This window comes from Conger conger, chromosome 3 (assembly GCF_963514075.1).
Source record: "Conger conger chromosome 3, fConCon1.1, whole genome shotgun sequence".
Classification (NCBI taxonomy): Eukaryota; Metazoa; Chordata; class Actinopteri; order Anguilliformes; family Congridae; genus Conger; species Conger conger.
This window is the reverse complement of record NC_083762.1, coordinates 40,303,842-40,331,471: the sequence shown is the minus strand read 5'-3', so window position 1 is coordinate 40,331,471 and position 27,630 is coordinate 40,303,842. Positions and strand designations below refer to the sequence as shown.

General features: G+C 41.5%; 1 protein-coding gene across 2 annotated transcripts in view; it reads right to left on the bottom strand.

Annotated features, from left to right (window-relative positions):
• Positions 1-27,630, bottom strand: part of LOC133125038 (sodium-driven chloride bicarbonate exchanger-like) — a 98,049-nt gene that overhangs the window by 35,755 nt on the left and 34,664 nt on the right. For both annotated transcript variants that reach the window (XM_061236732.1, XM_061236731.1), the window contains exons 3-8: positions 27,314-27,395; positions 22,777-22,920; positions 22,009-22,147; positions 20,123-20,283; positions 16,611-16,799; positions 10,177-10,265 (exon numbers count right to left, since the gene is read on the bottom strand). In XM_061236732.1, coding sequence (XP_061092716.1) covers positions 10,177-10,265; positions 16,611-16,799; positions 20,123-20,283; positions 22,009-22,147; positions 22,777-22,920; positions 27,314-27,395 — 804 coding nt within the window. The remainder of the gene's footprint in view (positions 1-10,176; positions 10,266-16,610; positions 16,800-20,122; positions 20,284-22,008; positions 22,148-22,776; positions 22,921-27,313; positions 27,396-27,630) is intronic.

Here is a 27,630-nt window from a genome sequence, read left to right as displayed (position 1 = left end):
AAATACAAGATGTGGTCAATGAAGCCATTGAGGCAAAGGAAGAAAAATACATGATCACTCTATGGACACTAATAATTAATTTCAACCTGCCATCTAGTAGAAAGATAGAACAAATAGAGTAAATAGTAGCAAAAGAAATCAAAGATTTGTCAAAAACTAAGGTTTATGACTGTGAAATGTAGTACAATATTTGCAATTATATTACAAAATTTGGGAACAGTAATTTTAGAAACAATCCAATTAAAAAGGTGTGAGCTATAAAAAAGGTACAACACTGGACAAATCCCCTTTCAAATTTGAGCAATATCACCAGGAATTAACATTCTGCATAGTTTTTTCCCTAGTCTATGTCTATGCAGTTTTCCAAAAACGCATTTGGAGACTCCAAAAGGACACATGGAAACTAAATTATATTATGAGTCTTATGAGGTATAAAATACTGCATTTTGTTTACTAAACTATACAACAGTTTTTCCCCCACCTGTCACCCTCCCCTACCTCTCTGTCTCAACCTCCCTCTCCTTGCACCTATCCTCAGAAAGCCACAGGTTGATAAGATCACAAAAAAGTACAATAATCACAATAATACCATCTTGTATACTAATATATTCATTGAGGTCCATTTGAAGTTTTTGTCAAATACCCAACCCCATCAACAAGTCAAACACATTCCATAATTACACATGCAATTTATTATTCAAAAGCAGACTGGGTCCTTATTTATGAAGCATAATGAATAAAATATTTAGAGAATGGGGTCATATGACTGAAAATGCCCTCTACTGTGGGGTCAGTGGGGAACACATCCAAAGGAAGTCCTCTATACAGATGTAGACATTGCAAAATAAATTTTTTGTTGTAAAACGTCAACCTTATTTGGCATAAAATCTCAAGAACAGTTTCGTTCGTAGGTTAATGATCAGATAAGCTTGTCCATGAACTCACAGTGTCCTAGAGCACCTAAACAAAATGTAGATAATGGCATTCATATGTAGAAGTACTTTTGTAGAAGTATGCATCAGCAAAACAGTGCTAATTCCTCCAGAGAAATTAATGAAACAATGGACATTCTATCGATGTTTCTCCTGGGCCGGTGAGACTTAAGGTCCTGTGCCCACTACACTCTTTTTTACACTCAATTGTTTTCCATAGGGGGAGAGCGCATATGGCCGCAGGCAGCGGCCTCTAGAGAAAACACCGAAGCTGCCATCTTTTTTCAGAGCACTCCGCTCAGTATCGGGCGCTTCAAGTTCAAAATAGTTCAAGTTTTCAGAAAGGCGTCAATGTCACTTTTCATGATCCAACCAATCACAGTGAGAGCTTGTTTTAACGGTGTCAGAGTATCCGTACTAGGGCAAGCATCCCTCGGTTTGTCGAACTCATGTAGAAAACGCTACATAAAGAAATAAATAAACAAACAAACAACAAGCGATATCTTCCGCAATGGACGGACAGTATATGTTAGAATGTTTGGTAAGATGTTGTCATAGATACATAACCCACGCTAACCATCTCAGCAAACTGAACTGCTCTGCCAGCACTTTTTCTGCTAGAAAAGAAGCCCGTGGACACCCTAAGGGGTTAACTCATGATTGAAAACTGCCTTCAACAGTTACAGTATGTGAAGTTTTAAGAGTTCTGGCTGTGGCTGCGATATTCTGAACCTCACTCTCTGAACCTATAGCAGAAAGGCATCCACACCTCAGCTATCTGCTCCTATTTGCATTCTGTTCCTGCCTGCACTGCATCAAACAGTTTAAAGAAGCAGTGACACAATTCACACACACCACTGTACGAGCATTACTGTGACCTTTATACAGCCAGCGCACATCACCGCATGCAGAATCACTGCATGTGGACCAGTCTGACGCCACTGTGAACAAACTGCTCCACAGACAGAATGCGCCCGTGACCTGACGTTACTGACATTACTCTAAGTAGGCACATTAAATGCCTTCTTGGCTTATGCACAGACCGCAAGCCGACTAAAAGCTGACCACACACCATGGTGCACGATAAATTTCAGATTGACTGTGAACCTACTGACGCTCACTGTATTTCTAGCCACACAGTATAAAATAAAACCAAATGAAAAATATTAGACATTTGAAATGTCATTGCCAAAGGAAATATTCTAAGATATTTAACAAAGGACTGTAGTGATATTAAAAATAAACTGCATAATGACACTAGCCTGGCCATAGTTATGAACATAAATCATTGAAACACAAACCGTCCAAAGGGTGAACGTACTGTCTAAGACTACAGATCTAGGTCATAGAACTGAATATGGAGCTCAATGCATCTGCATACTGCACATTTGAGAAGTGTTTTGAAGCATTTCAGGACAACCTACTTGCTTCACCTCACTCCACCACCTTACCCCTCCTCCCTCCTTCCTCTCCCTCTTCTGCATCTCTCCATCTCGTAATAAAAAATGACAAACTGGGATGTAACTTCCACTGGTGTCCCTGAGGATATGACCTCAATAATTCCATTACTGACTACATTTGGATTTTAGGTTTAGATTCAACCGGGCTGTCTCCATTCAAGCCTGGCTGTGTTCAATGAGCTGAATCTAATTCTCAATTAAATGTGGTTAATTGGTTGCATAATTAAGTGGGCAATTACTTTTTCACATGGGTTTTTGATAACGTTTTCATGAAATAAATGAATAATTATAAAAAAAAATGGTTTTGTGTTTCCCTTTGTCCAATATTACATTTTGTCTAATTTTGCGAAATATTTCTAAATTTTTGTCCAATCAGAAACCATCCATCCATCCATTATCTTAACCCGCTTATCCTGAACAGGGTCGCAGGGGGGCTGGAGCCTATCCCAGCATACATTGGGCAAAAGGCAGGAATACACCCTGGACAGGTCGCCAGTCCATCGCAGGGCACACACACCATTCACTCACACATTCATACCTATGGGCAATTTAGACTCTCCAATCAGCCTAACCTGCATGTCTTTGGACTGTGGGAGGAAACCGGAGTACCCGGCGGAAACCCACGCAGACACGGGGAGAACATGCAAACTCCGCACAGAGAGGCCCCGGCCGACGGGGATTCGAACCCTTGCTGTGAGGCGGCAGTGCTACCCACTGCACCATCCGTGCCGCCCCAATCAGAAACCACTAAACCTAAACTGGGCCAGTTGTATTCCATTTCATTGAGAACTCACACTACACACATTACAATGTCCAACTATGTCAATATCGAATCCACCTCCATTGAATGCCATGTTTCACAACTGAAACTGCAGATCAGATCAGTCACTGTCATGAAGGATGTGGAAATTTCAGATTAAGTTGTTAGGAGACAAAAAGCTGGTGAAAGTTGTTCAAGTAAAACAATTACAAACATCTGTTTTTAAGGTTTGCAGTAATCTCTTAAAGTGGCAGGACCATGGGGCATAATAACTAAAAAAATATTTGTGGAAGGGCAATGTATTATAAAGAGAAAAGCTTTTTGAATGCAAGTTATAGGAACTTGTGTTCCAGTTATACAGGCAAGTTAAATAATTTGGGAATTGCCAAATAATGGCACTGTGAAGTGCACCAACGGAGCAATGGAGATGTCAGGCTGGCCCTTTCATACAGAATACAACGGTGAGGAAGAGATTTGCCATTTCTCAATAAACATAAGGCACTATGATAAACTTTCAATAACCTACATAGTACAAGCAGATGGATGCATGGATGTAAAGAATTTCACCATAATCAATCATGTGCCTTGAACCAATTTATATAGAGCTGCTTAGTTTAAGCATTGCTTTATTATTATTATTATTATTATTATTATTAATTTAAGCTTGAGCTTTTTAATGAATGTGAATTTTAAAACAGCTTTTCATCCAGCCTGAAATAATATTGCCAGAACAGTAAACCTTCCTACACCGCAAACAGCAATTTTAACACTGTGTGCCAAAGTCAACACAATTTGGGTGTACATGTGGGACAATATAAATATATGTATAATAACACTTTTCTCAGTGTTGATTTGACAACATGCACATGAGTTCATATTTACTTACCAAGGGTTAAACTCCTACACTTAAAAAGTGTTGATATGACTATTGGAAGAGATAAAAGTAATTCCCTAAATAGCAAGTTAATAATCCACCATATGAACTCACATGAAGGTTGCACTAACTTAATTAAACAGACACTGCTAAACTGAAGCAAGTATCTTAATGAATAAAACCAATTTGAACCAGTCAGGAACACACAATTAAGCAGTTATTTAACAGCAAAGTTGTAAACTTTGACAAAAATGTGCAAAGCATTTTGGGTAGTCCTGCAACTGCAGTGCAAGTGATCTGAGAGCTTCATGGTTATATTTTCTAAAATGAACACCATTTTATACACTTATACACTTTTTCACCAAGAATGTAACACATTTGGATTGGCTGTAAAGGAGCACCAGTAAGGCCACTGTAACAAAATATAAAAAATATGGCACAACCAAAACACTACAAAGATCAGGCCATCCTACCAAACTGAGAAAACAGATGAAAAGAGAAACTGTCAGAGAAATGTCCAAGAGGCCAGCTACAACACTGACAGCATTGCAGAGCTCATAGGCAAAAATGAGAGAGATTAACAATCTCTTCTCTGCTTCAAAGATGTGCTCTTTTTGGATTACTCGCAAGATGTGGGAGATTAACCCCTGAGCCAGAGAGGTGTTTTTTGCATTCATTCTTTTTTATCAGGGTGCAATTTTCAATCAATATGGTGTTAGATTTCAGTGTTTTCAAGATGTAACTGAGCTAAAAAGTTGACACGCAAGTTCTGCTCCTATTCAAATGCATATCCCCACAATCACGTTGTTTTCCCCCACTCTATTACATTTCCTTTCCTGGCGGATTTGAGGTCTAGGTGCCGACAACTATTTGTCTGCACAACCATTTGGCCTAACCAGGAAACCTGTCAATAGACATTATCATATCTAAAGGAGTGTTTTGTCACCATGGATGAAGCATTTCCTTTCAGATACTGATATAAACTCTGTCATTCCCAGTAAGGATTGTGTAAGATTGGTGAAAGCTCAGGAGAACGTGCACACTACCTGGAACCACAAATAAAGAGCTGAACTTGTCTTACACCCTCGAATTTCGAGCAACGACTCTTTCTTTCCTGAAACGCGATTCGAAGTACCAGCAGCGAAACAGTTATAGTATTGAAGAATAAACAAGAAGTTCTTCAATGGTAACTGGATATACCCTGTGAAAGCATTAAAACTCACAGCTCTAGCTGTATTTTAAGTTCCTTATTTTGTAACATGTGGGGGGACAAGTGTGGGAGACTTCATCTTCTCTGCATTTTGGAAATCTACATACTACAAAAACATAAGGTAATGTCAGTGTCCTTTTCACGACAAGTGTCCAGTGAACCAAATGCGTAATAGCTTCTCATTCTAAAAATGTGCCAACTCGTTGAAACGTTGATAGAATGTCCATTGTTTATGGCAATTATCACTGGTCTCTGTATTGACATTGTATACTTCTACAAAAGTACTTGTACATAGAAAGCTATTATCCACGTTTTGTATAGGCCCTCTCGAACACATGTAGCCCAAGTACAACCACCTCTGTCCAGTATTTGTAATTTATTGACAGAAAATATCTGTTATCATGTGTAAGACAATTCAGCTCATCAAAGAACCGACTACGGTCATGTTATTGAAGTGACAACTAAAAAGCATTTAACTAATGACATTACGTTTCCAACAGTGTATACTTTGTTACGCTTGCATAAAACAACACAGGATTTCTTCGCCTGCGTAACAAAACTGTAGCACGCGGAGTCTGTTGTGCACCGGCAAAAACAGTTCTTGAGATTTTATGCCAAAAAAGGTGGACGTTTTACAACAAAAAATAATTTCGTAATGCCTACGTCTAAATAGAGTACCTCCTTTGGAGGACTTCCAAGGAATCTCTCGTCTGAGTGAATATTTCTGAGGAAGACAGTGGAAACACAATAAAGGGAATTTTCAGTGACCCCATTTCATATTGGTGAGCATCTGAATACATCCATCCATCCATCCATTATCTTAACCCGCTTATCCTGAACAGGGTCACAGGGGGCTGGAGCCTATCCCAGCATACATTGGGCGAAAGGCAGGAATACACCCTGGACAGGTCGCCAGTCCATCGCAGGGCACACACACCATTCACTCACACACTCATACCTATGGGCAATTTAGACTCTCCAATCAGCCTAACATGCATGTCTTTGGACTGTGGGAGGAAACCAGAGTACCCAGAGGAAACCCACGCAGACACGGGGAGAACATGCAAACTCCACACAGAGAGGCCCCGGCCGATGGGGATTCTAACCCAGGACCTCCTTGCTGTGAGGCGGCAGTGCTACCCACTGCACCATCCGTGCCGCCCACCATCTGAATACATTCTCAATATATTATTATTCAGTATGCTTATAAATAAGGAGCCAGCCTGCTTTTGAATGATAAATAGTATGTGAAATTATGGAATGTGTTTCACTTGTTGATGGGGGTTGGGTATCAATCAATCAATGGACCTCAATGAATATATTAGTATACAAGATGGTATTATTGTGATCCTTTTTATGATCTTCTCGACCTGTTGCTGTCTGAGGATAACTGCAAGGAGAGAAAGTTCAGGACAGAGAGGTAGGAGAGGGTGACAGGCAGGGGGAAGCAATGTAGTGTTTTACACCTCGTAAGACCGACAATATCATTTAGTTTTCTTTTGTTGTCTATTGTGTACTTTTGGAGTCTACAAATGTCCTTTTTGGAAGATTGCCTAGACATAGATAAAAAAAACATGCAGAATGCTCAATTTTGGTGATATTGTCCAGTGATGTATTGCTCCATTGCGTTTCTAAGCAAACCAGCCACAGCTACAATAATCTGTATTCAAACAAAAACAGAACATCTTTTCAGTGAGAAAAAAAGTCTTTTTTTTAGCTTCTGTAACATTGTTTTTGTAATATTTGGAGTAATTCTGACTCTTGGAAAACCTTTCAGAAGTGACCAGGACTATGCCTGTAGGGTTCAAGAATCGTAACCATTTTATTTTGCGTATGTGATTTTTAAGCTTGTATCAAGAAAACAGGCAATACATATGGGGTTAATGAATTCCTATGAAATTACTCCAACATGATTGTGTTAATGAGATTTGACTCCAGGACCAGAGCACACAAAAATACACAGCTCAACCATAGATTCATATTTAATTGTTGTGCAGCACAATCTACTAATTAACATCACAATGTATTTTTCCTTTTCTTTTCTTTGAGAACAATGAATGAGCTAGTAAAACACATTTTAGTTTGAAATCCTTTTGCAGAACATACCCAAAATATCATGCCTATTCTTCATCCTGGCAGTCAAAAGAAAGGTTATTTCTGCTGAGAAAACATCCTGTGTGAATCACATATGAAATGGACCAAAATAAAATGAATCAAGTTACAGCTGCTGAGGCTCTGAACATCCCCCAGGCTACACTGTCATGTTAAATGAAGGAGGCAAAAATGAATGGGGACAAGCAAGACTAGTTTGACAACACCAATAAAGGTAAAGGAATTGCCTTTTATAAAGAGGAACATTGTTATAAAAATGTTGTTGATACTTCACAGAATGATCATGTCAAATGGTTCTTTATGTGTCAGAAGCAGCAATATAGGTAGGCTACACAGTGGGCTCCAAAATGATTGGCACCCTTGAAAAATATGCACACAAATTGTTGTTGACTAAAAAAAGAATACAGTTATTAACATAAGCTTAAAGGTACAATAGGTAATTTTGGATTTCTAAAGATATTTTTTAGGCCTTTTTCAGCTTTATTGGACAGTATATAGTATAGAGAGACAGGAAGAATGGGAGCAAGAGAGAGGGGAAGACATGCAACAAATGTCGGACGGTCGGATTCGAACCGCCGACGTCGCGGCTCGCAATGAGCATGCGGTCAGTGCTCTACAGGCTGCGCCACCGAGACACCCGTAATTTTGGATTTCTAACGGTGGAGAGAGGAACTGCAGCTCAAACCACAACACTGTTTATCACACCCCTTCTCTGTGAACACTCTGTTGAAACGTTGAAACCAATTTTCAACCAATGAGCTTGAATTATTACAGCTATACAATGTTTTGGTACAGAGTGCCGAACAAGAATTCCTAGTACTTTGTTGAATTAATTGTGCCATTGATATTAAATAGTGCCCCTGGACCACTGGCAATGAAACATCTCCAAAACCTACCCATCCCCATATTTGACAGTAGGTATGAGGTTCTTCTCCTTGTATGCATTCTATGTTGCTGGCTCTCTTCCAGTAATAATCCCAATGAGGTTTGGCAAAATCAAGAGATTTGGTTTTGTTTATTATCGCTCAGAGGCACATCACCCAGAGAGTGACATGACTGTGAGATGTGAGACATGAGTCTTGAGTCTTTGATTTGAGTCCGCAACTTGGATTTCAGTCGCACTCAAGTCACTAAACAAATTGCTTGCAGTTTGACGTAATTGATTTGGGGTTTAATTGAGTTTTAAAGTACTTGTTAATCAAAGAGAAAAAACTAAAATGTCAATTTTTTATGATAGTCTTTTGGTGGGCTATTGTTTTCATAGCTGATATGACGATATGATAGATAGTAACATGTAATGTTAATCACAAAGCTGTTTGAGCAGTGCCACTTCACTCATGTTAAACTGTCACCATGGTAGCATGCATGCTTGCGTGTCTATACTGCTTTCATCATTTTGAGCATGTATGTCCACCAGGGATATACCTCAAATGATTGGGTTTGGATGTAAAACTTACCAAACAACAATCGAACGATCATATGTAAAATGTCTTCGACTGAAAGATCTTGGATGGAGGATGCACTAGATCAAACTTAAGGAGAGGCTAGTATTTAGACTCTCCAGACTGATACGACTTAGCTAGCTAATGTTATCAATCAGTTGCTTCAGAAACTGAACAAACGGCAGCTAACTGGTAGCTTTCTAAATAGTATAACCAATGTCATTCTAAAATAAACAGTCTCTCTGCTACAACGCAAAAAAAAAAAATCAAGATGATGAAGAAGTCATGTTAGCTAACATGAGCAGTGAGCTGCAGTATACAGTATGTTGGTTCAGTTGAGTTTGTTTACACAGTTTAATAAAATCTGTGTCCATAGCCAAGTGGTAAGCTAGCCCTCAGTAAACATTTGGTAAAAAGAAAAAAGTTTTACCCATTCTGTAAGATAGGCTACATGAGCTAGCTACATATCTGCCAAAAAAAAGAACCCCCCCCCCCCCCCCCCCCCCCAACAGCGATATCTGGGATATGTAACATTATGTGACATTTAAGCATAAAACCTTCTGGGAAAGATGCTATTCATACATGCCAGTGATTTTGTTGTACAAAGCAACACCATGACAATGGGGTGCAGTCACCTCGTTCTTTAATTCCTTCAGTACATGTTGGCAATGTAGAATGAAGTAAGTAATGCTGAAGGAATTTGGGTTTTTTTCTTCTCAGTTAAGAGGACATTTAAAGTCTGATTTAGAATGAATACTCATAGCTACTTACAGTATTTACAGTAAGTATAAACCTACAAACTAAGCCGGTTCATTCCTTAACAGAAATGCCTCTCGTAATCTGCCCTTACAAAGTTTATTTTCCTTTAAACGGTGGGTCATGCAAAGTCTTTCACACTCTTTCACAAGGCCATAAGTGTTATAAGATTTATAAGTGTTCTAAATTGTGTTTCAGCATTGTCGATCTGGTTAAATGGTTTCCTGTGTAGGGTCGGCAACAGTAGCCGTAGTGTATGGGTGGATTGCCCTCCGCGGCCTCGTTAATCCCCCCACACAAAGCCATTGGATGCCAGCCCCCCCACGATTAACCCAGCCATATCGGCCCATGCTGCCAATCCTCCACCCTCTGGATTTCCAATACAAGATGTATGCCACTTATTCCAACAGTTCCAGGTCTTGTTGACAGACGTTGCTCACTAGTGCCAGTGCAGTTGGCTTCAGTATAGTCCCTTTCATTGCAAGTCAATGGTAATAATATAGTAATTTCTACCCACAAGGAAATGTACCTAAAAACTTCAGGTCACGGTTTCTCACAAGGTTTTCACAAGGCCACGCAAGTCAGCGCAACATAGAGATGACAGCAGGGCCATGCTCTCCCTTGTCTTACCTTGCTGAAGTCCACTGTGCTGTTCTCCCGGCTGACATCACTCTTCCCCTCAGTGGAGAAAAGCTGAGGCTGAGGTGGTATCATTTGACCTGTGTCAAAGAGTGGACGCAATTACTCAAGTTCTGCTCCGTCACCCAGCTACACCACAGTAAAAAAAAAAGCATCACGGAAGTGTTGCCAGTTTTATTAAATCGCACTGATTTTTACATTCATCATTTGAGGGTTTATCGTGATCAGGGTAATGATGCATCTGGTCTGGATCATTTGCTCAGTATGCCTGAAGCATGGCATACTCTATCTAAGATTGGCAGCATCACTTTGATATAGTGAGGATCATAAAGAGAGAAAGCATGTGGATGACAGGTGTGATGTGCGGGAGAGGCCTGCATCCTCAGCTGTCATCCCTGCTTTGACTCTGCTTGAATATTGAGCTGGTGAAGCTGGTCATAAGCTGATCTAGCTGCGAATGAGCTGGTTAACTGGCGTGACTAAGATGGTCATAAAGCTGGTCGAGCAGGATATTAGCTGGCCAAATAGCTAGGGCTGGTAGCTTGTCGGCGCTGGTTGCTGGTCAACCAGGTACCAGCTGTTTCAAACCCTAACTTGACCTGTTTTTTTTTTTATAACAATGTCACAAAGCTTCCAGTTTTGGTACCGTACTGTTATGCTGAAACAGCCTTATTTGACAGCAGAGACAAACTTACATTATAAATATTACAATATAAAGGATTCCTATTTTACAAACGTATTTTCTGCAAACACATACTGAAAGAAAAAATAAGTCACTCCTGTGCTGTTTGTTGGAGAGGTGCAAGCAAGAATCACATCATGTTTAACAGAAGGAAAAACATGTGATAACTCAAATATGGCTGTTTTCATTTGTGTTGAGCATAACAACACACTATAAAATCTCGAAGCTTTGTTAGATTTGCTTTGTGCCATTGCTGTCAATCTTTGTTAATAGCTGCCAGAAGTGTTTCTCCCCCTTTTCCACGATCACAAGCACCTTCACTAGTAGCTTTCCTGCAAGGTTCTATTGTGCTGTGTGCCATTGTTGGCCTGTTACTTCAGAGATTGGTGTCTATGGAGTTCAGGCTTAAAATTGGCTAGAGCTTGCTGGGCTGATTCGGGTTGGGCCATAAAGACATTGGGCCTTGTTTCCTGCTTGATGCAGATCTCTAACCTGTGGGAAAGAGTGACAATAGGGTGGCAGTGTAGTATAATGGTTAGAGAGCTGGGCATCTAACCTGAACAATAAAGGCTGGTTTATACTCCGGAATGTTCAAGAACGTTCTAACATCGGCCAACATTTACTATGCTCGTTGTTTAATTTCAAATACAGTATTTAGGCAGCAAAGTTTTAGGCAGGTGTGAAAAAATTCTGTAAAATAAGAATGCTTTCAAAATGAGAAATGTTAATAGTTTATTTTTATCAATTAAAAGCATCTACGGTCCTCAACGTTGCCCTTTTCTTTGTGTAGAGCTTCAGAGAGCTCAACAGAGCTTGGACTGTCTGCCTGGGAGAGACCTTGCTGATGCAGTATAATTACCTGGTGTCTTGTTGCTATGCTCAGTCTTGCCATGGTTTATGACTTCTGACATTAAACTGACTTCAGCAACCTCACCTTTGAAGCAGAGTTTGGCTGTTCCTCACCCAGTTTTAACCCTCCTACACAGCTGTTTCTGGCTATATGCCTACAAAATCCCTGACTTTGTGCAAGTGTACCTAGAAGAACTGATGTTGATTTGAAGGCAAAGGGTGGTCACACCAAATATTGATTTGATTTTGATTTTTCTTCTGTTCACTCACTTTGCATTTTGTTCATTGATAAAAAATAAACTAAAAAAAAATATTTATATATTTTTGAAAGCATAACTTACTTTACAGCATTTTTTCACACCTGCCTAAAACTTCTGCACAGTGTTGTATGTATCTAATTTATGAAGTATAAACCGAATGTCAGTGGGACTGGCGACGGTTGCCCGACGGAGTACAATCCAGCCTTAAGACACTACACAAACGGTAATATAATCGCTTGATCTGAGCACAGGCAAGTATATGTAGCAACTGAGAGTCACGCCGATTGAGGTGGGGTTTACATGCTAAATTTAACATCAAATCAGTTATGGTTCACCACCCTGCTGAAAAAAAAGATCAAGCTAGGTTTTGAAATACCTTGTAGCTGGTTGATCAGTTCAGATCAGCTCTCAGCACAACATGGTTTAGCTGTTTGACCATTTCAGACCAGCTCCCAGTTTGACATGGTTTGACCAGCTCAAGTTATGTTTTAAAGGATCCATACTGGTTGACCAGCACATACCCAGCTAGACCAGCCTGACCTGCTCAAGTTTTAAGCTGGTAAAGTTGGCATAGCTGGATTTTACAGCAGGGCAGCCAACTGCAATTTAAGCACCCATGAGTAAACACAAATTTCACAACCCCTTTTGATAAAGAGGAAAAACTAATGTGCAACTGAACACAGCATCTTCAAATGCACATTTTTACAACTGTATTAGTCATTAGTCACTGCCCACACCCATTGCTGCTTTAAGCACTGTAGTGAAATGGCCATTGCACAAAATATACAAAAAAGTTCATTAAAATGTTTTTTTCAAAACAAATTAACTGAAAGGGTTTATGTGGTTTTTCATGTGTTGGAATTAGCAGTTGAATCATAAAAACATGGAAAAAACCGGGAAAACCTGCTTCCTAAACATAATTCCTGTAAAAGGTGTTTTGGCTTTTCACCAGATGAGTATTTCAAGCAATTTGCAAGATTCAAAATATTATTTACACAATATCACAGGTTCTCACAATATCATTTACACTGATTACAGCATTATAAAGATTTGTATGATATTAACAGTCATAATAAGCACCATAATCATCAACATTATTATCATCATCATTGTCACGGTCATAATATGAACATCTATAATCATGTGATATGTATAAAAGCTGCCTTGGCAACTTCACTGGAGGATGGCCATGGTGAGATAAATGCTAAGGAAAAATGTCTGGAGTAATTTTAATCTATTCATTTTGGAAATAGGAAATAGAGTGGAATTAGGGGCTCCTACAGTGATACCATCTGTGCAATCACCTGTGGCCTGCAGAGTCCTCAGAGAGGCAGATACACAGATGAGTTCTGCTCTCTCCCTGACTGAGTCTCTGGAAACAGACATTGGCGAGAGGCCTGGCACTACCCTTTACCCCCACAACACAGACGAACACATGGGCAAACTGGGAGAGTACCACCTTCACAAGTTATGTTTTAGGAAGACATAGGAGATACATGGCCAGATTCGCAGACAGATTAAGCCTAGTCCTAGTCTAAATTACACTTTGAATGGAGACCCTGTTGAAAAAAAAAAGCTCACGGTTTTGAACCAGCTGATAGCTGGTTGATCAGACCAGCTCCCAGCTCAACATGGTTTAGCTGGTTGACCAGTTCAGACCAGCTTCCCAGCTAGTTTGACCAGCTCAAACTATGTTTTGAAACAGCTGGGAGCCGGTTGACCAGATACCAGCTGAGAAGCTACCAGCACGAGCTAGTTGATCAGCTCATACACAGCTAAACCAGCTTTATGATCAGCTTAGCCATGCTGGTTGAGCAGCTCGTACCCAGCTAGGCCAGTTTAATAGCAGCTTGACCAGCTCAATGTTCAAGCTGGTCAAGCTGGCATGGCTGTATTTTACAGCAGGGGATTCTCCGTACAGAACTCAATTTAGTCCAGGACCAAGTTTAATGGGTGTCCGTGAAACCGGTCCGAAGTCTGTCAAGGTTTAAGTTGCCTGCATCAGGATGGGCTTCCTCGTCCAGGGGCTGGATATGGGAGATATCCACGGCACACAGGGGGCTGGGACTGCCGCTCGGCGGCCCGTGGTGCCCTTGGGCGGGGGGGAAGTGGGCGGTGGATGAGGGCTGGGGTGGAGTGGAGATGGAGGTGCAGCGAGGGCAACAGAGGGGCCACGGCACGCAGGACAAGACCTGCCTCTCTCCCCCAGACCCAGCTACCTTAAATGAGCCCCACAGGGAGGAGACGAGGGCAGAACACAGAGGTGAGCCTCCTGATAGAGACATACACACACACACACACATGCACACACACACACATACATACATACACACACGCACACATACACACACACACACACACACGCACACATACACACACACACACACGCACACATACACACATACACACACACACACACGCACACATACATACATACATACACACACATACACACACACGCACACATACACACACACACACACACGCACACGCACACATACACACATACACACACACATATACACACATACATACATACACACACACACACATACACACACGCACACGCACACATACACACATACACACACACACACACACACAAACACACACACACACACACACACACACACACACACACACACATACACGCACACACACACGCACACATACACATACACACACAGAGACACGCACACACACACACAGACACATACACACATACACATACACACACACTGAGAGCAGAAAGAGGAAAGACAAAGACCGTGACACTGAAAAGAAGCACAAATATTGACAATGCACAGTACAATGACACAGTACATCGTATAGCAAAATGAAGTGTCATCAGGAATCTTTCAATCTTTCAGGGATACTGATATTGTCATACAGTTTGTAATACCCACAAACATAAACACATATATGCACAGAACTACACATATACACACAAAATACATAGGGTATACATAGTGCTGTGATCCAAGCTAGGAATGACACATTAGCATAATTAAACAGCACTCAACATCGTGGGTGACAATAATATGTCTTTTGTTAAAAAATGCAAATCTGCTGAGTGAACATCAATGCCACTCTGCCCTGAAACCTTGGCTCTAGAACATCAAACACCCTGGCAACACACAGTATAGGCAGCTGGACAGCCAGTCACTGCTCACAGATGGGCGAAAAACTCTTGTATGAACTGCTTTCTTCCTACGCTGCATCTGTGTTTTATTGAAAAACAATAAACCCAGCATGGCGCAAGTGGACAGGCTTGTGACTAGAATGCTGAATTTTCTAGACTTGGGATGGGTAGCATGTACAGTGCTTAATCTGACATACTCTCGCTGAGCACTTTATTAGGAACGACTATCAATCGTGTGGCAGCAGTACAATGTATAAATTCAAGCAGATACGGGTCAGGAGCTTCAGTTAATGTTCACATCAACCATCAGAATGGGGGGAAAAACTCAGTGATTTTGACCATGGCAAGATTGTTGGTGCCAGACGGACTGGTTTGAGTATTTCTGTAACTGCTGATCTCCTGGGATTTTCACACACAACAGTCTCTCGAGCACATTCAGAATGGTGCAAGGAAGCAAAAAAGATCCGCCAATTCTGCTGACGGAAACGCCTCGTTGATGAGAGTTCAACGGAGAATGGCCAGAGTGGTTTGAGCTGACAGAGAGGCTACGGTTACTCAGATAACCACTCTGTACCAATGGTGGTGAACAGAAAAGCATCTCAGAAACACATCCAACCTTGAGGCGGATGGGCTACAACAGCAGAAGACGTTGGGTTCCACTTCTGTTAGCCAAGAACAGAAAGCTGAGGTGTAGCCTGGCCTGATGAATCTGTCATGGACCCAACCTGCCTTGTGTCCAAGCTGGTGCAGTGGTGTAATGGTGTGGGCAATGTTTTCTTGGCACACTTTGGGCTTGTCAATTCCAATCAATCATCGCTTGAATGCAACAGCCTATTTGAGTATTGTTGCAGACCATGTGCATCCTTCATCCTTCATGGCCATAATATAACCATCTTTTAATGGCTACTTCCAGCATGATAATGCACCATGTCACAAAGCAAAAGTCACCTCAAACTGGTTTCATGAACATGACAATGAGTTCACTGTTCTTCAGTGGCCTTCCCAGTCACCACATCTGAATCCAATCTTTCGGATATGGTAGAAGATTTGCAGCATGAATGTGCAGCTGACAAATCTGCAGAAATTGTGTGATGTAATCATGTCAACAGGGAACAGAATCTTAAAGGAATGTTTTCAACATCCATGCCACAAAGAAGTGAGGCTGTTTTGAGACCAAAGGGAGGCCCTACCCAGTATTAGTCGCTAATAAAGTACTCATTGAGTGTACATTATTGACTGTGTACATTTGTCAATGGATGTAGACAAGGTGCCCCAAAACCAGCTATTCATGTTGGTTATCATTTACCTTCGCTGTAACCATGGGCACTGTTAGGTAAAATACTTTTGTAACTGGGGCACTGTAACTCTGAAATACTTCTGTAACCAGGGATGCTGTAACACTGAAATGCTTCTGTAACCAGGGGCACTGTAAGATAAAATGATAAAACACTTCTGTAACCAGGGGCACTGTAAGAGGGTCAGGACCGCTCACCGTTTTTGTCCATGGAGTGGGGCTCTGACTGTTTCTTGCCAATGTCGGCAAAGGAGCGTACGATGGGGATGCGATTGGCCAGCTTCTTCTGGTTCTGGTGGTGGTGCTGCTTGAGGAGTGCATCTCGGATCTTCTTCCGCACAACCTCGTCCAGCTCACCTGAGGACTCCTGCTGGTCCAGGATCATATCTGAGGGCAAGAGAACCCATTTTTTAAATAAATAAAAACATACGCATTGGTGGATTTGAGGACAGTCCACAAATACAGTGCAGTAAACTCTAACAACATTATGACAGAAGGCCACAGTCCTTAATGCACATAGTCCCAAACTTTAGAAGCTCACCACAACACCATAACAGCCTATGAACAGTTTTGATGCAAACACAATGCAGGAGCATTCAATGTCTGTCCTGGGTGACCCCCTGAATGCTGTTTTTTGTTCCAACTATAATTCTAATCCTAGAATTTTAACAAGATCCTAATTTGTATTAATTACGTGCTTTTCATGCTTAGAGGGATTATTTACCCCCTTAAACCACATTACGTCAGAAATGTAGCTTGGCTTGCCATTAAAACAGTCCCAAGTTCACTTTGTGCTTATTGTGCTATATTGCCAAGAACTGCATAAAAATAAATAAATAAAATATTAAACTAATCAAATTCAGGACTGAGGTGAATCAATAGGCTCCTAATTGGGTTGTCAAATACATGTTGTCACATGTTATGTGACTCCCCTGGGAGGAAAGAAGAGCAGGACACAGGAAGATTGGCGGTCTATATTTATGAAGCAGTGGTTAGAGAGAGTGGTGGTTTATGAAGTGGTGGTTAGAGAGAGAGAGTGGTGGTTTATGGAGTGGTGGTTAGAGTTAGAGAGAGTGGTGGTTTATGAAGTGGTGGTTAGAGAGAGCCGTGGTTTATGAAGCAGTGGTTAGAGAGAGCAGTGGTTTATGAAGCAGTGGTTAAAGAGAGAGAGAGAGCAGTGGTTTATGAAGCGGTGGTTAGAGAGAGAGAGCAGTGGTTTATGAAGTGGTGGTTAGAGAGAGAGAGAGAGCAGTGGTTTATGAAGTGGTGGTTAGAGAGAGAGAGAGTGGTGGTTTATGAAGTGGTGGTTAGAGAGAGAGCAGTGGTTTATGAAGCAGCGGTTAGAGAGAGAGAGGGCAGTGGTTTATGAAGCAGTGGTTATAGAGAGAGAGAGGTGGTTTATGAAGTGGTGGTTAGAGAGAGAGAGCAGTGGTTTATGAAGTGGTGGTTAGAGAGAGAGAGAGTGGTGGTTTATGAAGCGGTGGTTAGAGAGTGAGTTGTGGTTTATGAAGTGGTGGTTAGAGAGAGAGAGTGGTGGTTTATGAAGCGGTGGTTAGAGAGTGAGTTGTGCTTTATGAAGTGGTGGTTAGAGAGAGAGAGAGTGGTAGTTTATGAAGTGGTGGTCAGAGAGAGAGAGAGCGGTGGTTTATGAAGTGGTGGTCAGAGAGAGATTTTTTTGGAATACAGTAACCCGACTCGCGTGTAGCTTTTCAGCTGGCTTGAGTCTCGGCTCTCTCCTTTCCTGTGTTTGTTCTCTGGACTCAGATGCCTACTGTGGTAAGAAGCATACTTTTAAAATGTACTGTACTGTGTTTAACTTGATCAGTTAAATCAGTTTGTGATCTCTTTTCATATAGTTGTGTGTAATATAGCACAATAAGCACTATGTTAACATGGGACTTTTATTCTTCATGTGGCTTAAGAGGGAAAATAATCTATCTAAAGATTAAGAGCACCTCATTAAAAAACAGCTTGTTAAAATTCTGGGATTGCAATTGTGGTTGGAATGAAAACCAATATACACAGCAGTCCCCCAGGACCAATGTTGAATACCCTTGCATTAATAGATGTCTCACTGTGATATAATGATGATAATCATTATTTATAAAGTATTTATTTTTTATGGTGATGAAACCACTTTCCTAATAAAATAAGACAAGAAAAGGGAAGATCAAGGAACAAATTATGTAAAAAGAAGAAAATATGAATATTATTGGAATTACTAATAAACTTTCACTGTAAATGAAAAATAAATAATAATAGGTAGGCGCTATGAATGTACAGGCAAAGGATGGGAAAGCCAAGAGGTACAGTATGTGTCTTTATTAATATCTGGTAATTGGAATCAGGAAATAAATCAAGCAAAACTGTTGCAGTGACACAGGGATCTAAGTGGGTGATTGCTAATTTAATGAAGACTTTAGCATCCTATTTCATGAATGGCGAAAAGGCCGTCGTTTTTTCATTATTTCATCATTTCATATGAGGGCAATGTAAGTTTAATGAAGTGGACATTCAGGGATTCTGGCAAATATCACTAAGCCACCTGAATATACAGGAAGGTCAATTCCTTTGTTTTTGCTATACACTGAACACATTTACAGTGACTAGATTTCCATACTTCCATTTCCATACTAGCAATTAAACCCCCAGTGATTTTACCAACTCGGAACTAAATTAAAAAGAGAACTAAAGAGAACTAAAATATTAAAAGAAAGAAAGAAAACCATAACTATAACCATTGTTTTGGAGGCAATACAGCACCAACTCCTTCAGTAGCTTGTAATCATTCATTTCATGGCAAAAAATAATAATGAGAAGTTAATAAAGAGTGAAAAAACATAAACCCTAGGGAGTATTATAATTTAGTAGGCAATATGTTTTCTGGGAAAATAATGTTGTCAATGGCCACTAATATGACCTTTTCATATTAATAAATCTTTAAATGCATAATCCAGACCCACAACACCCAGAATCAAGGCTGGAAGTAGCAAACCGGCTTAATGATGAAATGCTCAGATTTTTCATCTATGTAATGGATAAACAATCATGTTTTAGATTTTGAGATCATGTCGTAGAGTGAGTAGAATGAGTTCTATTCTGTTCAGTTTTTTTCTGTCTTACGAGTTTCATGCCTGAGCTGTCCAGTGCTTTCATCCATCACAGTTTTTATGTCCAAACATTTCAGGGAGCATCGTGCACCATATGTGAGACATATCAAGCCCGGAAACAGCGAGATCAATCTTTTTTTGTACTTTGGCAGTAATGCATCTAATAATGAGGTGGTTCCTACCCTATGCAGTATGTGCAACTGGAGGTTGGCAGCAGACCTGCAGACCTGGGTCAAATATATATTTGTTTTGGTTTCAAATATGGTTCTGTGGTTGACTGATCTTGCATGGTGCAATTAAGCCAACCAAGAGGACCAGAAGGCGGGGTTTTCATAGGTTCCAATACACCAGATATGCTCAGTAAACCACAGAAAAGTATTTGACCCAGGTTTGGTTTGTAGTAGAAGAGCAGGGGGTATTTCACAAAGCTGGGTAACTCACTAAGCTTGACGTCTGCACTAAAACCTGGAACCCCCTCAAATATGGTATATGAACAGAAGTAAAATAGCAATTTGGGGTTTTACTCAGCGCTTTGTGAAATACCTCCCAAGTATCAGGAGCAGTGGGGCGGGGGGTTACTGAAGGGCTGGAAATCCGTACCTGCAATCTCCTCCAGCGAGCTGGCCCTCATGTCCAGCAGCACGGTGCCGTTGAGGATGCAGCTGCGGAGCTCGAACAGGCTGTGCAGGGACAGCGTGGCCACGTATGGCTTGCTCCAGCGCTCCCCGCCATCCTCCACGTCCTCCTCGAACTTCAGCCACCTGCACACGCAGCACAGAGGTCAGCCAGAGGTCAGGGAGAGGTCAGCCAGAGGTCAGCCAGAGGTCAGTGAGAGGTCAGCCATAGGTCAGTGAGAAGCCAGTGAGAAGTCAGAGAGAAGTCAGGGAGAAGTCAGTGAGAAGTCAGCGAGAAGTCAGTGAAAGGTCTCTCAACTCTGGGTCAGGCTCGGTGCTGGGCGCTGAGATCAGTCGGCAAAACGGCAAGCACCAGAGAAAATGAAGCACTGGCATCTGTCCACAAACACAGCCTTCTCCTACAGCCACTGAGGCGAATGGATGAGGAGTTTGTTCTAGTGTTGTTGTTCTAGTTTCACAGTGCTGTCATTAGGATTGTGGACTAGGGTGAACAGTCCTGACCTATGCCTGTTTGAACGCAAATTAGCCACCATTTCGAGTCCCCTTTACATTTTGACTTCCACGCACTCTAATAGACCAATACATTTTAATAGAGCTGTATTTAACCTTCATCTCAGAGGCTAGACAACTCTCTCTCTCTCTCTCTACAACATTAACTCAATCAGGCAACAGCAGCAACAGCTGCTTGGAAGATATCACAGCCATCACACAATCTAAAAGGGTGAAGATCAGATCATTAGAATGAACTGAATTTAGCAATCTGCAGCACATGTTAACATGGTCTGTAAGTAGTAAAAATAATGTCTCCAATAAAGACACATACAAACAGAAATGATGTTCTTTGAACAGATTAGAGCGAGGATCAGCAACTCACGGTCCTCAAGGGCCTCTACCTGGGAGTCATGTGTGAAGCTAGTCTGGCCAATCAGTAGTACAAATTACCCAGGACAAAAATAAAACCAGGGCTGGATTTGTATTGAAGGGCCAGAGTTGATGATCCCTGGATTAGCGTATCACAGTACATAGCACCCAGACTCTTGATTCAGTGAGACCAGAATGTGATTGATGTTTTTAACTGAATTCACCATCATTAGCTTATGAATTCAGAGAATGATTTAACAGGGTAACCCAAATGGTCAACATAAATGGAATTAAGGACCAACAGAAACCAAAAGTAATCTGTTCATAACAGTCAGTTGTACTGACTAGACCAGACATGACAGGTGAGCTAAATGCATGATACACTAATATCAATTCCAAGTCCACTCTCTTTTTTGTGCAGACAACCCCACCCTCCTTTTGCATTTCTTGCTTTATTGAGACAGGGAGCATAAGACAGATATAGAGGGGATGACAGGGATCATGGCAGGGATCGAACCCCTGTCCAGGTTTTGGGAGTTGCATACGGCTCAAGAGTCAGCTGGCCTATGGACTGCACCACACGTCTTGCCCAAGCATGCTGTCCTTTTAAAGTTGGTGGATGAAGCATAACTAACCATTGCTACAGTAGATACTATCTAGTGTTTAGGTAAACTAAGTTTCAGATATACTCTAGTGGAAAGAAAATGGCAGGCATTGTTGAGCTGAATGTCCTGTTCTTGTCAGTATGTTACATTAAGTAACCGCAAGCATGACTCAGTTTATAACCCTGGTGGAAAACGCAGCTATGACCAGCTTGAAATAACCAGCTTCCAGCTGTATCAACATATAGCTTAAGCTGGTTAAATCATGTCGAGTATGGAGCTGGTCTGAACTGGTGAACCAGCAACCAGCTGTTTCAAAACCAAGCTTGAGCTGTGTTTTTCAGCAGGGAAGCACAGGGGCCTCGGGGCCCGGCGTGCGCTGTGCTACCTAGCGGTCTCCCTCCACTCCGCATCCTCCCCTTCACGCAGGCAGATCTCGTCTAGCTCGGTGAAGAGGTCGTGAGGGATGTGCTCTTCATCATCGTCTTCGGTCCCCAAGAGGAACTGCACTCTCTGTGATGGGGTGTCTGCAGTGTGCAGGGAAAAGGCTTTGGAGCCATCACTTAGAAATACATCCAAGGAGCTGTTAAACATACTCAAAAAGGCACCAGGGCACAATGTATTCTTTCAATGATAGATTTATTTTATTTTAAGACCTTGTGCTGTTTTTAAAGAAACAAAATGTATTCACCTTACAATTGTGTCAGTTATAATTCTTATCCAACTTCACTTTGAAATGACTGTTGATGTTTTGTGGATAAACTTGAAAATGACCTCCAAAGTAAAGTATTAAATTAACTATATTTAGTTTGAAGTCAGTTGCGATTAAAGTGCAGTCGTATAAATGTTTGGAACTGCACTGAGTATCAACCCAAACAAGTTCTGTGTTCTCGTAGAACACTTGCTGAATCAATTTACGATGACACGATCACAGTTGCTTTCATGTTTTCACACACGTTGAGTCAGAAACTTCCAGAACTCCAGCACAATCAGCACAACAGCCAGCATGAATCACTGCTGGTTCTCCACAAAACCTTCTGGAATGCGCAAGGCACAGCCTTTTACTGCTGAAGTGAATAACAAAATTCCCCTTTTCATGACTCCTGCATTAGCGCTCGGTTTAGACGCTCAGCACGACATGGGCGCCTGTCCTTACTGTAGCTGGGAGACTCTCGGCCGTCGTCGACGCCTGAGTCCCGTTCCCTGTCCCTCTTCCGGTGCCTGTGGCCATGGTGCCGGTGTCTCCGGTGGGGTTTCCGGCCCAGGGGAACGTGCACTCCGATGTACAGCGTCCGGTGACCTGTGGGTAAGTCAATATGACATTAGCAAATCAGAGGCGCTTTTAACGAGCAAGCCGCTAATGCGGCTCCAGCTCTTCCTCCACGCTAAACTGAAAAATAAAGAGATAAATAAATGAGCTTCGCTATAATCCGGATTTGAAAATTCAAGGTCGCTCCAGGGACGTGTAATTGAAAGCGTATACACCCCGGGCCGCAAAGTGGATTCTCTCCGACATTAACTGGAAAGACATTTGTCAGAAATGATTTAGCTGATGTTGTTCTACTTTCATTAGTTGGCCCTATCTTTATTAAAGCACAGCTGGGGATTGAAATAATGTTTCCTGTTACAAATCCTCTACAACATCTGGTGTCTTTCACCAGCAGGGCCAAAAAAAAGGGACATTCACCTAAAAGCATGGTATAACACTGACAGATCATTTTAAACATGGAACAGTGAAACCTTTAGTTGGGCTTGAATAGTAAATCAGAACAATTTAGGGCACTGCTGCTGTGGCCACATTAAAATTGTATCGTTAATAAATACTGTTTTTGTACCTCTTATACAGTTTACTTATGACATAACCAATAATGAGCTTAATTCTGTTCTGAATTAAGCAAATGGTGCAAAATAACCAGACTCAGAGATCTGCAGCTTCTATAGCATTAGAAACCCTGCAATGTTCCACAGATTAACAAAGAATATTGCACATACACTAATGTACAGTACTGTAAAAAAGAAAGTATACCCTCTTTCAATTTTTGGGTTTTGCATATTAGGACATAAATAACCCCCATCTAGTCCTCACACAGTCCTAACATCAGATAAATCTTACCGCACGTGACAACTAACATAACTAAATTAATTTGAAATGATGTGTTCAACCAAAAATAAGGCATCGTGTAGAAGCCATGTGTGGGAAAAGTCAGTGCTGTACTATAACGGGCTTGACTGTCTTCTGTGGCAGGGAAGAGTGACAGGTGTCACAGCTTGTGAAGGACGTAGCCTGGTGGCCAGTGTCTCGCAGTGACAGCGCGTCGCTTAGACTTCTCTTCGTGCCAACTCTCACCTGGGGGAGGAACACCGCTAAAGGGATCGTGTTTCTGAGACTCTCCAGCGACAAGCAGAGATCCGCAAACCGCTAGCCTCCCCTCGGCAAGCAGCATTACCTCCAGTGTCAGTCAGAGCTAGCTATTCCAAAATCTGTGTCAGAGACACTAGAAGGTTGAACAGAGTTCACTGCAGTACTGTTACATTGAAAGTTTCATTGCTATTGTTCAGTGCTGGTAGACAGCGAATTTGCTAAGTTTTCATTACTCCCAATAACTACTGTATGCCTATGATTGCCCAAGATAAAATGTGATCAGAACCTAATGCAAGAGTGAACCTAATATAGTTTTCGGTAACGCTATATTTTACAGCCCATTAATTACCTAGTACTTACAGTACTATGTAAATACCAGGTACGTATTAGCTATTTTGATTTCAGGTAAGTACTATGAAACAAGCTGTAAGACGTATCTACAGTAGTACTTAAATATGGTACTTACTCATTTTGTTTCATTGTACTTACCACTGAAATCAAAGTAGTTACCTGATACTTACACATGTAGCTGTGTACTTACCCGGTAAATACTAGGCAATTAACGGGCTGTGAAATGAAGCATTACGTAGTGGCTTGTATGTGACTAAAATGTAATGCCCCAAATATATAATATATGCAATGACTTTTAAGCAGTGTTTTGAACGGTTTGGCATGAATTAATGATACACAAATTCAGGTTAGGCTGTGCAGGAGCTTGCTTGGCTTCATCACGCAATGGTGACGTCTAAGAGGATTTGGAACAAGCGGTCGCTCCCCAAAGGAACTTGTATGTCACATCATGCATCACTATCCTGCACGCACGCACGCAATTACCCCCAAAATACATCATAACAGACCTCCCCCATGATCATCAAACACAGTCACATAACCACAGCCCACATACATGTACTAACGCCCATAAATACTCACGCTCCAATAATAATGATCACCATCTACATCCCATTTATTTCTATCTTACAAGAAGTAGATGACTTCCATTTCTCTCTCACACACACACACACACACACACACACACAGATAGGTACACACACACACACACGCATACACACAAAGACACACACACACATATATACAGACACACACACACACACACACGCCCCAGTTTGTTGGGCTCATGTCCTGCTGTACTGGTCTATGTCCAGTATTTCCGTTGTTCAGTATGTCAGTCTCGTGCCATACACACTGCATCCCGCTGGAGTTTGGGGGCTCTGCTGACATCATACTGTGCACCTATGTACAAGCCCACCCACCCCCCACTAAACATGACCCATTTCCATATTTGACAACAGGTACAATATAAGTATGCCTTCCAAAAATGTGCAGTAGATGGTATGTATGACCAAATTCCACCACTGAGGAACCTGAGGCACTGACTTGCCTACCACTGTCAGGACAGCAGAATCCCTCCCCTGCGGACTAAAAAAAAAGACCTTTTCAAGCTGTACCTTAGTCCTACCCCCCTTTCCGATATCCCTATCTGTCTTGTCTAACCCCCCCAAAAAAATATAATAATAAATAGAATTGCACTTATGATGACTGTATGTTTAGAACAGCATTTCATGTGTATTTTACTAGATGTGTTGCTTTAACTTGTGGAAGAACCTATGCACTTGTAAGTCGCTTTGGATTAAAAGTGTCTGCCAAATGACTAAAATGTAAATGTAAATGTAAATAACTCAATCATGGGGACAACATGCACTTGCATCTTCTTCCTGGCAAGTTAGCAATGATCCCATATGTTTAACTTTTTTATTATTATTGCCCTTACGGTGCTAAGTGGTATGTTTAACTGTTTAAGCATTTTTTTGTTCCAAAAATATGTGATGGTCAATTATCATTCCTCTCTTCTGAATCAACAGCTCTTTGGCTTTTCCCATGCTGATGGATAACAAAGGGATTTTGCATGCTTGTTAGCTACATTTTTATACTCTAGTGAAACAGGACGTGATGGAATGACACAGCAATTTCGCCAATTACACTTAGATTTAATTTACAATAATTGTAAGGGGTGCCAATAATTTTGTGGTTTTGAATTTCCCTTATTAACTGTTCTTCTGAATTATGTGCTCCATTTTCTCATATTTAATTGACAGTAAAATATGTTTCACCAATATTTAAAATGAGCAATTAGCAATATTGGTATAAAATAATGTGTGGCAAAATGAGACAATGTGATGAACCAAAAAACGCAAAAAACATAAAAGGAGGCATGTTTCCCCTGTTGTGTATGTGTGGGTGGGAAGATTTTAAAATAGAACATGTCTGGAGGTCGGTGTGGCGCTGACGTCACCACTCGGGGACCAGGAGCGTCGTGCTCTGTCTCATCAAAGAGCCCTGCTCTCTCCCCCTTTATCTGTGTCCTTTAGCGAGACTGTCACACCAACACAGTCCTGCTCTCTCCCCCTTTATCTGTGTCCTTTAGCGAGACTGTCACACCAACACAGTCCTGCTCTCTCCCCCTTTATCTGTGTCCTTTAGCGAGACTGTCACACCAACACAGTCCTGCTCTCTCTCCCTTTATCTGTGTCCTTTAGCGAGACTGTCACACCAACACAGTCCTGCTCTCTCCCCCTTTATCTGTGTCCTTTAGCGAGACTGTCACACCAACACAGTCCTGCTCTCTCCCCCTTTATCTGTGTCCTTTAGCAAGAGACTGTCACACCAACAGTCCTGCTCTCTCCCCCTTTATCTGTGTCCTTTAGCGAGACTGTCACACCAACACAGTCCTGCTCTCTCCCCCTTTATCTGTGTCCTTTAGCGAGAGACTGTCACACCAACACAGTCCTGCTCTCTCCCCCTTTATCTGTGTCCTTTAGCGAGAGACTGTCACACCAACACAGTCCTGCTCTCTCCCCCTTTATCTGTGTCCTTTAGCGAGAGACTGTCACACCAACACAGTCCTGCTCTCTCCCCCTTTATCTGTGTCCTTTAGCGAGAGACTGTCACACCAACACAGTCCTGGCTCCTCCCCAGGTGACATCTGCGAACGGACTCCTTGATTTCCAACCTGTCACCACTGAAACCCCTTTCTTTCGCCTTTCCTCTCAAAGTCATTTTATGACTTTTATTTCCCAAGATATAAGCGCCTTTCCTTTGTCCCTAGAAGTCTTTACTTTGTGTTCTTATTAATTCTTATGTAAATTTAAACAAATTTCCCCCACAAACTGTACTTGCAGGTCAGGGAAACCACGCAGCACATACTGGACAATAACACTTATTGCACTTATTTTCCTGTATAATATTCTAAACACATTGAAAATATCCCTCCAAGATTGCTCTCTCAACAGACAACAGGGATTAGTATGCATACCTTCCAATTCTTCCTTCTCAAAGTTGGTTTTTAGCAGTGACCGGGTCCCGCCTCTATCGACCACAGCCTCTTCATCGTTCCTCTGTAAAACACAACCAGAGCCATATTCAGTCCAGGACACTTCTATAGGCTAATGTGTAATGACACTGCACAATGTCTGTTTTTTTCAATGTTATTGATCAAAAAGACATTGGTCAACCTTATATTTAGGCTCCCAGGTCTTCAAGTGTCGGGCCCATGAGAAACCTTAGCTAAGTTAGAAAGTAATACCCGCACACTCTTCTTAATGATCCCTGGTAATATATTTATGAAAGTGA